Raw genomic sequence first — 19003 nt, 5'->3', positions numbered from 1 at the left:
CAATCCCAGGCTCGGTGAATGCACACACACCAGGCACTGTGCAATCCCAGGCTCGGTGAATGCTCACACACCAGGCACCGTGCAATCCCAGGCTCGGCGAATGCTCACACACCAGGCACTGTGCAATCCCAGGCTCTGTGAATGCTTACACACCAGGCACCGTGCAATCCCAGGCTCGGTGAATACACACACACCAGGCACTGTGCAATCCCAGGCTCATTGAATGCACACACACCAGGCAGTGTGCAATCCCAGGCTCAGTGAATGCTCACACACCAGGCACTGTACAATCCCAGGCTCGTGAGTGATTACACAGCAGGCACTGTGCAATCCCAGGCTTGGTGAATGTTCACACACCAGGCACGGTTCAATCCCACAGTCGGTGAATGCTCACACACCAGGCACCGTGCAACCCCAGGCTTGGTGAATGCTCAAACAACAGGCACCGTGCAATCCCAGGCTTGGTGAATGCTCACACAGCAGGCACTGTGCAATCCCAGGCTTGGTGAATGCTCACACAGCAGGTACCGTGCAATCCCAGGCTCGGTGAATGCTCACACACCAGGCACCGTGCAATCCCAGGCTTGGTGAATGCTCAAACAACAGGCACCGTGCAATCCCAGGCTTGGTGAATGTTCAAACACCAGGCACTGTGCAATCCCAGCTCGGTGAATGCACACACACCAGGCACTGTGCAATCCCAGGCTTGGTGAATGCTCACACACCAGGCACTGTGCAATCCCAGCTCGGTGAATGCACACTCACCAGCCACTGTGCAATCCCAGCCTCGGTGAATGCTCACACACCAGGCACCGTGCAATCCCAGGCTTGGTGAATGCTCACACACCAGGCACCATGCAATCCCAGGCTCAGTGAATGCTCACACACCAGGCACCGTGCAATCCCAGACTCGGTGAATGCACCCACTCCAGGCACCATGCAATCCCAGGCTCGGTGAAGGCTCACACACCAGGCACCATGCAATCCCAGGCTCTGTGAATGCACATACACCAGGCACTGTGCAATTCCAGGCTCGGTGAATGCTCACACACCAGGCACCATGCAATCCCAGGCTCGGTGAAGCAGGCACCGTGCAATCCCAGGCTTGGTGAGTGATTACACAGCAGGCACTGTGCAATCCTAGGCTCGGTGAATGCTCACACACCAGGCATCGTGCAATCCCAGGCTTGGTGAGTGATTACACAGCAGGCACTGTGCAATCCCAGGCTCGGTGAATGCTCACACACAGCAGGCACCGTGCAATCCCAAGATCGGTGAATGCACACACACCAGGCACTGTGCAATCTTAGGCTCGGTGAATGCTCACACACCAGGCACCGTGCAATCCCAGGCTCGGTGAATGCTCACACACAGCAGGCACCGTGCAATCCCAAGATCGGTGAATGCACACACACACCAGGCACTGTGCAATCTTAGGCTCAGTGAATGCTCACACACAGCAGGCACGGTGTAATCCCAAGATCGGTGAATGCACACACACCAGGCACCGTGCAATCCCAGGCTCGGTGAATGCTCACACACAGCAGGCACCGTGCAATCCCAAGATCGGTGAATGCACACACACCAGGCACTGTGCAATCTTAGGCTCGGTGAATGCTCACACACCAGGCACTGTGCAATCTTAGGCTCGGTGAATGCTCACACACCAGGCACTGTGCAATCCCAGGGTTAGTGCTGCACATAGCCACAGTGCTGAGGCCTGACACAAACCCAGACCTTTTCCTGGGAGAACATTCTGTTTGTGCAAAGGACTTTTAACTCTGACCCCAGCACGTTGCCATCACGTGTTACCTTATGCCTGGCACATCAATGGGCACAGGGTCTGCTTGTCAGCTTCTTACCCACACTACTGCAGGACTACAGTAGAGTGCTATCTGTATCAGACGGCCAAGTGCACAAATCTTAGCACACTGACTCAGACCTTCATCCCTCTAAAGACCATGAAATGCATATCATTGAGTGCTATTGAGTAACACAGACTTCTGTCTAAAAAGGGTTGTTCAGGCACTATGCTACACTACTTTTACACACGCCATTCATCTGCGGCAGCTCTACACTACACTACTGTTACACACGCCATCATCTGTGGCATCTCTACACTACACTACTGTTACACATGCCATTAATCCAGGGCAGCTCTATGCTACACTACTATTAAATACGCCATTCATCCAGTGCAGCTGAACGCTACACTACTATTAAATACACTATTCATCCAGTGCAGCTCAACGCTACACTACTATTAAATACGCCATTCATCCTCTGCAGCTCTACGCTACACTGCTGTTACACACGCCATTCATAGAACAAAGCTAATGAAACCCTGATGCTCACATACTAAGAGAGCTTAACTTCTTAACCCTTTGGGCGCGTGTGAAATTACGAACAATCCACCCGTAGCGGCTTTAACCCAAAGGGTTAAAGTATTCTATGCATTCCCAAATGTGTGTTTGATTGTACAGAAATGTTTAGATTTTTTTCCTTGTTTCATAATGTGAAAATCTTTTAATGTTTATAATGAACTGCAAATAGACTTAAAGGAACGTTTATATGGTAATTGCATCATTTTCTGTGCCTCATTTCCTGCAACATCATCTGATGTCAGACTCCGCCCATTACCCAAGTAGTGCCCGTGTGTCTTTCTTTGATGGGCGTGGCCTGTATTACATGCTGTGTATGTTTTGTGCAGATAACTCAATCGAAGAGAGCGCTGGGTATTGCCCGGATGTCATTACTCATCATTGTGTGAATGGAACGAAAGGAACAGCTGTGAACTGCACCGCCCCGGGGGCCCTGCCCACCTCAACCCCAGACTGCACCAATGTCACAGCCAAGACCTGCAGCGTCCACTCAGAATGTACGACCCCTCAGAAATGCTGCCAGACCAGCTGCGGCACGCGGTGCCTGGAACTCATCCCCTGTGAGTAATGTTCCACCCATCCTCGTGAGAAGATCTGCTTAACGCCAGGGAAGCCTAGTCTTGAGTACATCTCGTGCCTCTTTCTTCCACCACCCTCCACTTCCTGCCTCCGTATCTCATGAATATGAAGAATGCCTAGTCTTGAGTTCACCTCATGTCTCTTTCTTCCACCACCCTCCACTTCCTGTCTCTGTATCTCATGAATACGAAGGATGCCTAGTCTTGAGTTGACTTCATGCCTCTTTCTTCCGCCACGCTACACTTCCTGTCTCTGTATCTCATGAATACGAAGGATGCCTAGTCTTGAGTTGACCTCATGCCTCTTTCTTCCACCAAGCTCCACTTCCTGTCTCTGTATCCATTGAACCGAAGGGTGCCTAGTCTTAAGCTCACCTCTTGCCTCTTTCTCTCACCACCCTCCACTTCCTGTCTCTTTATCTCATGAATACGAAGGATGCCTAGTCTTGAGCTCACCTCTTGCCTCTTTCTCTCACCACGCTCCACTTCCTGTCTCTTTATCTCATGAATATGAAGGATGCCTAGTCTTGAGTTCACCTCATGGCTCTTTCTTCCTTCACCCTCCACTTCCTGTCTCTTTATCTCATGAATACGAAGGATGCCTAGTCTTGAATTCACCTCATGCCTCTTTCTTCCACTTTCCATTCTTGCCTCTTTATCTCGTGAATACGAAGTATGCCTAGTCTTGAGTTCACCTAATGCCTCTTTCTTCCAATTCCCATTCTTGCCTCTTTATCTCATGAATGCGAAGGATGCCTAGTGTTGAGTTCACCTCATGATTCTTTCTTCCACTTCCCATTCTTGCCTCTTTATCTCATGAATACGAAGGATGCCTAGTCTTGAGTTCACGTCATGCCTGTTTCTTCCACTTCCCATTCTTGCCTCTTTATCTCATGAATACGAAGGATGCCTAGTCTTGAGTTCACCTCATGCCTCTTTCTTCCACTTCCCATTCTTGCCTCTTTATCTCATGAATGCGAAGGATGCCTAGTCTTGAGTTCACCTTATGCCTCTTTCTTCCACTTCCCATTCTTGCCTCTTTATCTCATGAATACGAAAGATGCATAGTCTTGAGTTCACCTCATGGCTCTTTCTTCCATCACCCTCCACTTCCTGTCTCTTTATCTCATGAATACGAAGGATGCCTGGTCTTGAGCTCACCTCTTGCCTCTTTCTCTCATCACCCTACACTTCCTGTCTCTTTATCTCATGAATACGAAGGATGCCTAGTCTTGAGTTCACCTCATGCCACTTTCTTCCACTTCCCATTCTTGCCTCTTTATCTCATGAATACGAAGGATGCCTAGTCTTGAGTTCACCTCATACCTCTTTCTTCCACTTCCCATTCTTGCCTCTTTATCTCATGAATGCGAAGGATGCCTAGTCTTGAGTTCACCTTATGCCTCTTTCTTCCACTTCCCATTCTTGCCTCTTTATCTCATGAATACGAAAGATGCATAGTCTTGAGTTCACCTCATGGCTCTTTCTTCCATCACCCTCCACTTCCTGTCTCTTTATCTCATGAATACCAAGGATGCCTAGTCTTGAGCTCACCTCGTGCCTCTTTCTTCCACCACCCTCCACTTCCTGTCTCTGTATCGCATGAATACGAAGGATGCCTAGTCTTGAGTTCACCTCATGGCTCTTTCTTCCATCACCTTCCACTTCCAGTCTCTTTATCTCATGAATACGAAGGATACCTGGTCTTGAACTCACCTCATGCCTCTTTCTTCCACCACCCTACACTTCCTGTCTCTTTATCTCATGAATACGAAGGATGCCTAATCTTGAGCTCACCTCATGCCTCTTTCTTCCACCACCCTCCACTTCCTGCCTCTTTATCTCATGAATACAAAGGATGCCTAGTCTTGAGCTTACCTCTTGCCTCTTTCTCTCACCACCTTCCACTTCCTGTCTCTTTATCTCATCAATACAAAGGATGCCTAGTCTTGAGCTCACCTCTTGCCTCTTTCTCTCACCACCCTCCACTTCCTGTCTCTTTATCTCATGAATATGAAGGATGCCTAGTCTTGAGTTCATCTCATGGCTCTTTCTTCCTTCACCCTCCACTTCCTGTCTCTTTATTTCATGAATACGAAGGATGCCTGGTCTTGAATTCACCTCATGCCTCTTTATTCCACTTCCCATTCTTGCCTCTATATCTCATGAATACGAAGGATGCCTCGTCTTGAGTTCACCTCATGCCTCTTTCTTCCACTTCCCATTCTTGCCTCTTTATCTCATGAATGCGAAGGATGCCTAGTCTTGAGTTCACCTCATGCCTGTTTCTTCCACTTCCCATTCTTGCCTCTTTATCTCATGAATACAAAGAATGCCTAGTCTTGAGTTCACGTCATGCCTCTTTCTTCCACTTCCCATTCTTGCCTCTTTATCTCATGAATACGAAGGATGCCTAGTCTTGAGTTCACCTCATGGCTCTTTCTTCCATCACCCTCCACTTCCTGTCTCTTTATCTCATGAATACGAAGGATACCTAGTCTTGAGTTCACCTCATGTCTCTTTCTTCCACTTCCCATTCTTGCCTCTTTATCTCATGAATACGAAGGATGCCTAGTCTTGAGTTCACCTCATGCCTCTTTCTTCCACTTCCCATTCTTGCCTCTTTATCTCATGAATGCGAAGGATGCCTAGTCTTGAGTTCACCTCATGCCTCTTTCTTTCACTTCCCATTCTTGCCTCTTTATCTCATGAATACGAAAGATGCCTAGTCTTGAGTTCACCTCATGGCTCTTTCTTCCAACACCCTCCACTTCCTGTCTCTTTATCTCATGAATACGAAGGATGCCTAGTCTTGAGCTCACCTCTTGCCTCTTTCTCTCACCACCCTACACTTCCTGTCTCTTTATCTCATGAATACGAAGGATGCCTAGTCTTGAGTTCACCTCATGCCTCTTTCTTCCACTTCCCATTCTTGCCTCTTTATCTCATGAATACAAAGGATGCCTAGTGTTGAGTTCACCTCATGCCTCTTTCTTCCACTTCCAATTCTTGCCTCTTTATCTCATGAATACGAAGGATGCCTAGTCTTGAGTTCACCTCATGGCTCTTTCTTCCATCACCCTCCACTTCCTGTCTCTTTATCTCATGAATACCAAGGATGCCTAGTCTGGAGTTCACCTCATGCCTCTTTCTTCCATTTCCCATTCTTGCCTCTTTATCTCATGAATACGAAGGATGCCTAGTCTTGAGCTCACCTCATGCCTCTTTCTTCTAATACCCTACACTTCCTGTCTCTTTATCTCATGAATACGAAGGATGCCTAGTCTTGAGCTCACCTCATGCCTCTTTCTTCCACCACCCTCCACTTCCTGCCTCTTTATCTCATGAATACGAAGGATGCCTAGTCTTGAGCTTACATCTTGCCTCTTTCTCTCACCACCCTCCACTTCCTGTCTCTTTATCTCATCAATACGAAGGATGCCTAGTCTTGAGCTCACCTCTTGCCTCTTTCTCTCACCACCCTCCACTTCCTGTCTCTTTATCTCATGAATATGAAGGATGCCTAGTCTTGAGTTCATCGCATGGCTCTTTCTTAATTCACCCTCCACTTCGTGTCTCTTTATCTCATGAATACGAAGGATGCCTGGTCTTGAATTCACCTCATGCCTCTTTCTTCCACTTCCCATTCTTGCCTCTTTATCTCATGAATACAAAGAATGCCTAGTCTTGAGTTCACGTCATGCCTCTTTCTTCCACTTCCCATTCTTGCCTCTTTATCTCATGAATACGAAGGATGCCTAGTCTTGAGTTCACCTCATGGCTCTTTCTTCCATCACCCTCCACTTCCTGTCTCTTTATCTCATGAATACGAAGGATGCGTAGTCTTGAGTTCACCTCATGTCTCTTTCTTCCACTTCCCATTCTTGCCTCTTTATCTCATGAATACGAAGGATGCCTAGTCTTGAGTTCACGTCATGCCTCTTTCTTCCACTTCCCATTCTTGCCTCTTTATCTCATGAATACGAAGGATGCCTAGTCTTGAGTTCACCTCATGGCTCTTTCTTCCATCACCCTCCACTTCCTGTCTCTTTATCTCATGAATACGAATGATGCCTAGTCTTGAGCTCACCTCTTGCCTCTTTCTCTCACCACCCTACACTTCCTGTCTCTTTATCTCATGAATACGAAGGATGCCTAGTCTTGAGTTCACCTCATGCCTCTTTCTTCCACTTCCCATTCTTGCCTCTTTATCTCATGAATACAAAGGATGCCTAGTCTTGAGTTCACCTCATGCCTCTTTCTTCCACTTCCCATTCTTGCCTCTTTATCTCATGAATACGAAGGATGCCTAGTCTTGAGTTCACCTCATGGCTCTTTCTTCCATCACCCTCCACTTCCTGTCTCTTTATCTCATGAATACCAAGGATGCCTAGTCTTGAGTTCACCTCATGCCTCTTTCTTCCATTTCCCATTCTTGCCACTTTATCTCATGAATACGAAGGATGCCTAGTCTTGAGCTCACCTCATGCCTCTTTCTTCCACCACCCTCCACTTCCTGTCTCTTTATCTCATGAATACGAAGGATGCCTAGTCTTGAGCTCACCTCATCCCTCTTTCTTCCACCACCCTCCACTTCCTGTCTCTGTATCTCATGAATATGAAGGATGCCTAGTCTTGAGTTCACCTCATGGCTCTTTCTTCCTTCACCCTCCACTTCCTGTCTCTTTATCTCATGAATACGAAGGATGCCTGGTCTTGAATTCACCTCATGCCTCTTTCTTCCACTTCCCATTCTTGCCTCTTTGTCTCATGAATACGAAGGATGCCTAGCCTTGAGTTCACCTAATGCCTCTTTCTTCCACTTCCCATTCTTGCCTCTTTATCTCAAGAAAGCGAAGGATGCCTAGTCTTGAGTTCACCTCATGCCTCTTTCTTCCACTTCCCATTCTTGCCTCTTTATCTCATGAATACGAAAGATGCATAGTCTTGAGTTCACCTCATGGCTCTTTCTTCCATCACCCTCCACTTCCTGTCTCTTTATCTCATGAATACCAAGGATGCCTAGTCTTGAGCTCACCTCGTGCCTCTTTCTTCCACCACCCTCCACTTCCTGTCTCTGTATCGCATGAATACGAAGGATGCCTAGTCTTGAGTTCACCTCATGGCTCTTTCTTCCATCACCTTCCACTTCCAGTCTCTTTATCTCATGAATACGAAGGATACCTGGTCTTGAACTCACCTCATGCCTCTTTCTTCCACCACCCTACACTTCCTGTCTCTTTATCTCATGAATAAGAAGGATGCCTAGTCTTGAGCTCACCTCATGCCTCTTTCTTCCACCACCCTCCACTTCCTGCCTCTTTATCTCATGAATACAAAGGATGCCTAGTCTTGAGCTTACCTCTTGCCTCTTTCTCTCACCACCCTCCACTTCCTGTCTCTTTATCTCATCAATACAAAGGATGCCTAGTCTTGAGCTCACCTCTTGCCTCTTTCTCTCACCACCCTCCACTTCCTGTCTCTTTATCTCATGAATATGAAGGATGCCTAGTCTTGAGTTCATCTAATGGCTCTTTCTTCCTTCACCCTCCACTTCCTATCTCTTTATCTCATGAATACGAAGGATGCCTGGTCTTGAATTCACCTCATGCCTCTTTATTCCACTTCCCATTCTTGCCTCTTTATCTCATGAATACGAAGGATGCCTCGTCTTGAGTTCACCTCATGCCTCTTTCTTCCACTTCCCATTCTTGCCTCTTTATCTCATGAATGCGAAGGATGCCTAGTCTTGAGTTCACCTCATGCCTGTTTCTTCCACTTCCCATTCTTGCCTCTTTATCTCATGAATACAAAGAATGCCTAGTCTTGAGTTCACGTCATGCCTCTTTCTTCCACTTCCCATTCTTGCCTCTTTATCTCATGAATACGAAGGATGCCTAGTCTTGAGTTCACCTCATGGCTCTTTCTTCCATCACCCTCCACTTCCTGTCTCTTTATCTCATGAATACGAAGGATACCTAGTCTTGAGTTCACCTCATGTCTCTTTCTTCCACTTCCCATTCTTGCCTCTTTATCTCATGAATACGAAGGATGCCTAGTCTTGAGTTCACCTCATGCCTCTTTCTTCCACTTCCCATTCTTGCCTCTTTATCTCATGAATGCGAAGGATGCCTAGTCTTGAGTTCACCTCATGCCTCTTTCTTTCACTTCCCATTCTTGCCTCTTTATCTCATGAATACGAAAGATGCCTAGTCTTGAGTTCACCTCATGGCTCTTTCTTCCAACACCCTCCACTTCCTGTCTCTTTATCTCATGAATATGAAGGATGCCTAGTCTTGAGCTCACCTCTTGCCTCTTTCTCTCACCACCCTACACTTCCTGTCTCTTTATCTCATGAATACGAAGGATGCCTAGTCTTGAGTTCACCTCATGCCTCTTTCTTCCACTTCCCATTCTTGCCTCTTTGTCTCATGAATACGAAGGATGCCTAGCCTTGAGTTCACCTAATGCCTCTTTCTTCCACTTCCCATTCTTGCCTCTTTATCTCAAGAAAGCGAAGGATGCCTAGTCTTGAGTTCACCTCATGCCTCTTTCTTCCACTTCCCATTCTTGCCTCTTTATCTCATGAATACGAAAGATGCATAGTCTTGAGTTCACCTCATGGCTCTTTCTTCCATCACCCTCCACTTCCTGTCTCTTTATCTCATGAATACCAAGGATGCCTAGTCTTGAGCTCACCTCGTGCCTCTTTCTTCCACCACCCTCCACTTCCTGTCTCTGTATCGCATGAATACGAAGGATGCCTAGTCTTGAGTTCACCTCATGGCTCTTTCTTCCATCACCTTCCACTTCCAGTCTCTTTATCTCATGAATACGAAGGATACCTGGTCTTGAACTCACCTCATGCCTCTTTCTTCCACCACCCTACACTTCCTGTCTCTTTATCTCATGAATAAGAAGGATGCCTAGTCTTGAGCTCACCTCATGCCTCTTTCTTCCACCACCCTCCACTTCCTGCCTCTTTATCTCATGAATACGAAGGATGCCTAGTCTTGAGTTCACCTCATGCCACTTTCTTCCACTTCCCATTCTTGCCTCTTTATCTCATGAATACGAAGGATGCCTAGTCTTGAGTTCACCTCATACCTCTTTCTTCCACTTCCCATTCTTGCCTCTTTATCTCATGAATGCGAAGGATGCCTAGTCTTGAGTTCACCTTATGCCTCTTTCTTCCACTTCCCATTCTTGCCTCTTTATCTCATGAATACGAAAGATGCATAGTCTTGAGTTCACCTCATGGCTCTTTCTTCCATCACCCTCCACTTCCTGTCTCTTTATCTCATGAATACCAAGGATGCCTAGTCTTGAGCTCACCTCGTGCCTCTTTCTTCCACCACCCTCCACTTCCTGTCTCTGTATCGCATGAATACGAAGGATGCCTAGTCTTGAGTTCACCTCATGGCTCTTTCTTCCATCACCTTCCACTTCCAGTCTCTTTATCTCATGAATACGAAGGATACCTGGTCTTGAACTCACCTCATGCCTCTTTCTTCCACCACCCTACACTTCCTGTCTCTTTATCTCATGAATACGAAGGATGCCTAATCTTGAGCTCACCTCATGCCTCTTTCTTCCACCACCCTCCACTTCCTGCCTCTTTATCTCATGAATACAAAGGATGCCTAGTCTTGAGCTTACCTCTTGCCTCTTTCTCTCACCACCTTCCACTTCCTGTCTCTTTATCTCATCAATACAAAGGATGCCTAGTCTTGAGCTCACCTCTTGCCTCTTTCTCTCACCACCCTCCACTTCCTGTCTCTTTATCTCATGAATATGAAGGATGCCTAGTCTTGAGTTCATCTCATGGCTCTTTCTTCCTTCACCCTCCACTTCCTGTCTCTTTATTTCATGAATACGAAGGATGCCTGGTCTTGAATTCACCTCATGCCTCTTTATTCCACTTCCCATTCTTGCCTCTATATCTCATGAATACGAAGGATGCCTCGTCTTGAGTTCACCTCATGCCTCTTTCTTCCACTTCCCATTCTTGCCTCTTTATCTCATGAATGCGAAGGATGCCTAGTCTTGAGTTCACCTCATGCCTGTTTCTTCCACTTCCCATTCTTGCCTCTTTATCTCATGAATACAAAGAATGCCTAGTCTTGAGTTCACGTCATGCCTCTTTCTTCCACTTCCCATTCTTGCCTCTTTATCTCATGAATACGAAGGATGCCTTGTCTTGAGTTCACCTCATGGCTCTTTCTTCCATCACCCTCCACTTCCTGTCTCTTTATCTCATGAATACGAAGGATACCTAGTCTTGAGTTCACCTCATGTCTCTTTCTTCCACTTCCCATTCTTGCCTCTTTATCTCATGAATACGAAGGATGCCTAGTCTTGAGTTCACCTCATGCCTCTTTCTTCCACTTCCCATTCTTGCCTCTTTATCTCATGAATGCGAAGGATGCCTAGTCTTGAGTTCACCTCATGCCTCTTTCTTTCACTTCCCATTCTTGCCTCTTTATCTCATGAATACGAAAGATGCCTAGTCTTGAGTTCACCTCATGGCTCTTTCTTCCAACACCCTCCACTTCCTGTCTCTTTATCTCATGAATACGAAGGATGCCTAGTCTTGAGCTCACCTCTTGCCTCTTTCTCTCACCACCCTACACTTCCTGTCTCTTTATCTCATGAATACGAAGGATGCCTAGTCTTGAGTTCACCTCATGCCTCTTTCTTCCACTTCCCATTCTTGCCTCTTTATCTCATGAATACAAAGGATGCCTAGTGTTGAGTTCACCTCATGCCTCTTTCTTCCACTTCCAATTCTTGCCTCTTTATCTCATGAATACGAAGGATGCCTAGTCTTGAGTTCACCTCATGGCTCTTTCTTCCATCACCCTCCACTTCCTGTCTCTTTATCTCATGAATACCAAGGATGCCTAGTCTGGAGTTCACCTCATGCCTCTTTCTTCCATTTCCCATTCTTGCCTCTTTATCTCATGAATACGAAGGATGCCTAGTCTTGAGCTCACCTCATGCCTCTTTCTTCTAATACCCTACACTTCCTGTCTCTTTATCTCATGAATACGAAGGATGCCTAGTCTTGAGCTCACCTCATGCCTCTTTCTTCCACCACCCTCCACTTCCTGCCTCTTTATCTCATGAATACGAAGGATGCCTAGTCTTGAGCTTACATCTTGCCTCTTTCTCTCACCACCCTCCACTTCCTGTCTCTTTATCTCATCAATACGAAGGATGCCTAGTCTTGAGCTCACCTCTTGCCTCTTTCTCTCACCACCCTCCACTTCCTGTCTCTTTATCTCATGAATATGAAGGATGCCTAGTCTTGAGTTCATCGCATGGCTCTTTCTTAATTCACCCTCCACTTCGTGTCTCTTTATCTCATGAATACGAAGGATGCCTGGTCTTGAATTCACCTCATGCCTCTTTCTTCCACTTCCCATTCTTGCCTCTTTATCTCATGAATACAAAGAATGCCTAGTCTTGAGTTCACGTCATGCCTCTTTCTTCCACTTCCCATTCTTGCCTCTTTATCTCATGAATACGAAGGATGCCTAGTCTTGAGTTCACCTCATGGCTCTTTCTTCCATCACCCTCCACTTCCTGTCTCTTTATCTCATGAATACGAAGGATGCGTAGTCTTGAGTTCACCTCATGTCTCTTTCTTCCACTTCCCATTCTTGCCTCTTTATCTCATGAATACGAAGGATGCCTAGTCTTGAGTTCACGTCATGCCTCTTTCTTCCACTTCCCATTCTTGCCTCTTTATCTCATGAATACGAAGGATGCCTAGTCTTGAGTTCACCTCATGGCTCTTTCTTCCATCACCCTCCACTTCCTGTCTCTTTATCTCATGAATACGAATGATGCCTAGTCTTGAGCTCACCTCTTGCCTCTTTCTCTCACCACCCTACACTTCCTGTCTCTTTATCTCATGAATACGAAGGATGCCTAGTCTTGAGTTCACCTCATGCCTCTTTCTTCCACTTCCCATTCTTGCCTCTTTATCTCATGAATACAAAGGATGCCTAGTCTTGAGTTCACCTCATGCCTCTTTCTTCCACTTCCCATTCTTGCCTCTTTATCTCATGAATACGAAGGATGCCTAGTCTTGAGTTCACCTCATGGCTCTTTCTTCCATCACCCTCCACTTCCTGTCTCTTTATCTCATGAATACCAAGGATGCCTAGTCTTGAGTTCACCTCATGCCTCTTTCTTCCATTTCCCATTCTTGCCACTTTATCTCATGAATACGAAGGATGCCTAGTCTTGAGCTCACCTCATGCCTCTTTCTTCCACCACCCTCCACTTCCTGTCTCTTTATCTCATGAATACGAAGGATGCCTAGTCTTGAGCTCACCTCATCCCTCTTTCTTCCACCACCCTCCACTTCCTGTCTCTGTATCTCATGAATATGAAGGATGCCTAGTCTTGAGTTCACCTCATGGCTCTTTCTTCCTTCACCCTCCACTTCCTGTCTCTTTATCTCATGAATACGAAGGATGCCTGGTCTTGAATTCACCTCATGCCTCTTTCTTCCACTTCCCATTCTTGCCTCTTTGTCTCATGAATACGAAGGATGCCTAGCCTTGAGTTCACCTAATGCCTCTTTCTTCCACTTCCCATTCTTGCCTCTTTATCTCAAGAAAGCGAAGGATGCCTAGTCTTGAGTTCACCTCATGCCTCTTTCTTCCACTTCCCATTCTTGCCTCTTTATCTCATGAATACGAAAGATGCATAGTCTTGAGTTCACCTCATGGCTCTTTCTTCCATCACCCTCCACTTCCTGTCTCTTTATCTCATGAATACCAAGGATGCCTAGTCTTGAGCTCACCTCGTGCCTCTTTCTTCCACCACCCTCCACTTCCTGTCTCTGTATCGCATGAATACGAAGGATGCCTAGTCTTGAGTTCACCTCATGGCTCTTTCTTCCATCACCTTCCACTTCCAGTCTCTTTATCTCATGAATACGAAGGATACCTGGTCTTGAACTCACCTCATGCCTCTTTCTTCCACCACCCTACACTTCCTGTCTCTTTATCTCATGAATAAGAAGGATGCCTAGTCTTGAGCTCACCTCATGCCTCTTTCTTCCACCACCCTCCACTTCCTGCCTCTTTATCTCATGAATACAAAGGATGCCTAGTCTTGAGCTTACCTCTTGCCTCTTTCTCTCACCACCCTCCACTTCCTGTCTCTTTATCTCATCAATACAAAGGATGCCTAGTCTTGAGCTCACCTCTTGCCTCTTTCTCTCACCACCCTCCACTTCCTGTCTCTTTATCTCATGAATATGAAGGATGCCTAGTCTTGAGTTCATCTAATGGCTCTTTCTTCCTTCACCCTCCACTTCCTATCTCTTTATCTCATGAATACGAAGGATGCCTGGTCTTGAATTCACCTCATGCCTCTTTATTCCACTTCCCATTCTTGCCTCTTTATCTCATGAATACGAAGGATGCCTCGTCTTGAGTTCACCTCATGCCTCTTTCTTCCACTTCCCATTCTTGCCTCTTTATCTCATGAATGCGAAGGATGCCTAGTCTTGAGTTCACCTCATGCCTGTTTCTTCCACTTCCCATTCTTGCCTCTTTATCTCATGAATACAAAGAATGCCTAGTCTTGAGTTCACGTCATGCCTCTTTCTTCCACTTCCCATTCTTGCCTCTTTATCTCATGAATACGAAGGATGCCTAGTCTTGAGTTCACCTCATGGCTCTTTCTTCCATCACCCTCCACTTCCTGTCTCTTTATCTCATGAATACGAAGGATACCTAGTCTTGAGTTCACCTCATGTCTCTTTCTTCCACTTCCCATTCTTGCCTCTTTATCTCATGAATACGAAGGATGCCTAGTCTTGAGTTCACCTCATGCCTCTTTCTTCCACTTCCCATTCTTGCCTCTTTATCTCATGAATGCGAAGGATGCCTAGTCTTGAGTTCACCTCATGCCTCTTTCTTTCACTTCCCATTCTTGCCTCTTTATCTCATGAATACGAAAGATGCCTAGTCTTGAGTTCACCTCATGGCTCTTTCTTCCATCACCCTCCACTTCCTGTCTCTTTATCTCATGAATACGAAGGATACCTAGTCTTGAGTTCACCTCATGTCTCTTTCTTCCACTTCCCATTCTTGCCTCTTTATCTCATGAATACGAAGGATGCCTAGTCTTGAGTTCACCTCATGCCTCTTTCTTCCACTTCCCATTCTTGCCTCTTTATCTCATGAATGCGAAGGATGCCTAGTCTTGAGTTCACCTCATGCCTCTTTCTTTCACTTCCCATTCTTGCCTCTTTATCTCATGAATACGAAAGATGCCTAGTCTTGAGTTCACCTCATGGCTCTTTCTTCCAACACCCTCCACTTCCTGTCTCTTTATCTCATGAATATGAAGGATGCCTAGTCTTGAGCTCACCTCTTGCCTCTTTCTCTCACCACCCTACACTTCCTGTCTCTTTATCTCATGAATACGAAGGATGCCTAGTCTTGAGTTCACCTCATGCCTCTTTCTTCCACTTCCCATTCTTGCCTCTTTATCTCATGAATACAAAGGATGCCTAGTGTTGAGTTCACCTCATGCCTCTTTCTTCCACTTCCAATTCTTGCCTCTTTATCTCATGAATACGAAGGATGCCTAGTCTTGAGTTCACCTCATGGCTCTTTCTTCCATCACCCTCCACTTCCTGTCTCTTTATCTCATGAATACCAAGGATGCCTAGTCTTGAGTTCACCTCATGCCTCTTTCTTCCACCACCCTCCACTTCCTGCCTCTTTATCTCATGAATACGAAGGATGCCTAGTCTTGAGCTTACATCTTGCCTCTTTCTCTCACCACCCTCCACTTCCTGTCTCTTTATCTCATCAATACGAAGGATGCCTAGTCTTGAGCTCACCTCTTGCCTCTTTCTCTCACCACCCTCCACTTCCTGTCTCTTTATCTCATGAATATGAAGGATGCCTAGTCTTGAGTTCATCTCATGGCTCTTTCTTAATTCACCCTCCACTTCGTGTCTCTTTATCTCATGAATACGAAGGATGCCTGGTCTTGAATTCACCTCATGCCTCTTTCTTCCACTTCCCATTCTTGCCTCTTTATCTCATGAATACAAAGAATGCCTAGTCTTGAGTTCACGTCATGCCTCTTTCTTCCACTTCCCATTCTTGCCTCTTTATCTCATGAATACGAAGGATGCCTAGTCTTGAGTTCACCTCATGGCTCTTTCTTCCATCACCCTCCACTTCCTGTCTCTTTATCTCATGAATACGAAGGATGCGTAGTCTTGAGTTCACCTCATGTCTCTTTCTTCCACTTCCCATTCTTGCCTCTTTATCTCATGAATACGAAGGATGCCTAGTCTTGAGTTCACATCATGCCTCTTTCTTCCACTTCCCATTCTTGCCTCTTTATCTCATGAATACGAAGGATGCCTAGTCTTGAGTTCACCTCATGGCTCTTTCTTCCATCACCCTCCACTTTCTGTCTCTTTATCTCATGAATACGAATGATGCCTAGTCTTGAGCTCACCTCTTGCCTCTTTCTCTCACCACCCTACACTTCCTGTCTCTTTATCTCATGAATACGAAGGATGCCTAGTCTTGAGTTCACCTCATGCCTCTTTCTTCCACTTCCCATTCTTGCCTCTTTATCTCATGAATACAAAGGATGCCTAGTCTTGAGTTCACCTCATGCCTCTTTCTTCCACTTCCCATTCTTGCCTCTTTATCTCATGAATACGAAGGATGCCTAGTCTTGAGTTCACCTCATGGCTCTTTCTTCCATCACCCTCCACTTCCTGTCTCTTTATCTCATGAATACCAAGGATGCCTAGTCTTGAGTTCACCTCATGCCTCTTTCTTCCATTTCCCATTCTTGCCACTTTATCTCATGAATACGAAGGATGCCTAGTCTTGAGCTCACCTCATGCCTCTTTCTTCCACCACCCTCCACTTCCTGTCTCTTTATCTCATGAATACGAAGGATGCCTAGTCTTGAGCTCACCTCATCCCTCTTTCTTCCACCACCCTCCACTTCCTGTCTCTGTATCTCATGAATATGAAGGATGCCTAGTCTTGAGTTCACCTCATGGCTCTTTCTTCCTTCACCCTCCACTTCCTGTCTCTTTATCTCATGAATACGAAGGATGCCTGGTCTTGAATTCACCTCATGCCTCTTTCTTCCACTTCCCATTCTTGCCTCTTTGTCTCATGAATACGAAGGATGCCTAGTCTTGAGTTCACCTAATGCCTCTTTCTTCCAGTTCCCATTCTTGCCTCTTTATCTCAAGAAAGCGAAGGATGCCTAGTCTTGAGTTCACCTCATGCCTCTTTCTTCCACTTCCCATTCTTGCCTCTTTATCTCATGAATACGAAAGATGCATAGTCTTGAGTTCACCTCATGGCTCTTTCTTCCATCACCCTCCACTTCCTGTCTCTTTATCTCATGAATACCAAGGATGCCTAGTCTTGAGCTCACCTCGTGCCTCTTTCTTCCACCACCCTCCACTTCCTGTCTCTGTATCGCATGAATACGAAGGATGCCTAGTCTTGAGTTCACCTCATGGCTCTTTCTTCCATCACCTTCCACTTCCAGTCTCTTTATCTCATGAATACGAAGGATACCTGGTCTTGAACTCACCTCATGCCTCTTTCTTCCACCACCCTACACTTCCTGTCTCTTTATCTCATGAATACGAAGGATGCCTAGTCTTGAGCTCACCTCATGCCTCTTTCTTCCACCACCCTCCACTTCCTGCCTCTTTATCTCATGAATACAAAGGATGCCTAGTCTTGAGCTTACCTCTTGCCTCTTTCTCTCACCACCCTCCACTTCCTGTCTCTTTATCTCATCAATACAAAGGATGCCTAGTCTTGAGCTCACCTCTTGCCTCTTTCTCTCACCACCCTCCACTTCCTGTCTCTTTATCTCATGAATATGAAGGATGCCTAGTCTTGAGTTCATCTAATGGCTCTTTCTTCCTTCACCCTCCACTTCCTATCTCTTTATCTCATGAATACGAAGGATGCCTGGTCTTGAATTCACCTCATGCCTCTTTATTCCACTTCCCATTCTTGCCTCTTTATCTCATGAATACGAAGGATGCCTCGTCTTGAGTTCACCTCATGCCTCTTTCTTCCACTTCCCATTCTTGCCTCTTTATCTCATGAATGTGAAGGATGCCTAGTCTTGAGTTCACCTCATGCCTGTTTCTTCCACTTCCCATTCTTGCCTCTTTATCTCATGAATACAAAGAATGCCTAGTCTTGAGTTCACGTCATGCCTCTTTCTTCCACTTCCCATTCTTGCCTCTTTATCTCATGAATACGAAGGATGCCTAGTCTTGAGTTCACCTCATGGCTCTTTCTTCCATCACCCTCCACTTCCTGTCTCTTTATCTCATGAATACGAAGTATACCTAGTCTTGAGTTCACCTCATGTCTCTTTCTTCCACTTCCCATTCTTGCCTCTTTATCTCATGAATACGAAGGATGCCTAGTCTTGAGTTCACCTCATGCCTCTTTCTTCCACTTCCCATTCTTGCCTCTTTATCTCATGAATGCGAAGGATGCCTAGTCTTGAGTTCACCTCATGCCTCTTTCTTTCACTTCCCATTCTTGCCTCTTTATCTCATGAATACGAAAGATGCCTAGTCTTGAGTTCACCTCATGGCTCTTTCTTCCAACACCCTCCACTTCCTGTCTCTTTATCTCATGAATACGAAGGATGCCTAGTCTATAGCTCACCTCTTGCCTCTTTCTCTCACCACCCTACACTTCCTGTCTCTTTATCTCATGAATACGAAGGATGCCTAGTCTTGAGTTCACCTCATGCCTCTTTCTTCCACTTCCCATTCTTGCCTCTTTATCTCATGAATACAAAGGATGCCTAGTGTTGAGTTCACCTCATGCCTCTTTCTTCCACTTCCAATTCTTGCCTCTTTATCTCATGAATACGAAGGATGCCTAGTCTTGAGTTCACCTCATGGCTCTTTCTTCCATCGCCCTCCACTTCCTGTCTCTTTATCTCATGAATACCAAGGATGCCTAGTCTTGAGTTCACCTC

General features: G+C 46.0%; 1 protein-coding gene across 1 annotated transcript in view; it reads left to right on the top strand.

The window, feature by feature from the left end:
* Window positions 1–19003, top strand: part of LOC144770896 (uncharacterized) — a 46530-nt gene that overhangs the window by 12492 nt on the left and 15035 nt on the right. Inside the window, exon 2 of the mRNA XM_078655688.1 lies at window positions 2711–2941. Within this exon, the coding sequence (XP_078511814.1) occupies window positions 2711–2941 (231 nt within the window). The remainder of the gene's footprint in view (window positions 1–2710; window positions 2942–19003) is intronic.

Source organism: Lissotriton helveticus, chromosome 7 (assembly GCF_964261635.1).
Source record: "Lissotriton helveticus chromosome 7, aLisHel1.1, whole genome shotgun sequence".
Lineage (NCBI taxonomy): Eukaryota > Metazoa > Chordata > Amphibia > Caudata > Salamandridae > Lissotriton > Lissotriton helveticus.
This window is presented reverse-complemented; position numbering and strand designations above follow the sequence as displayed.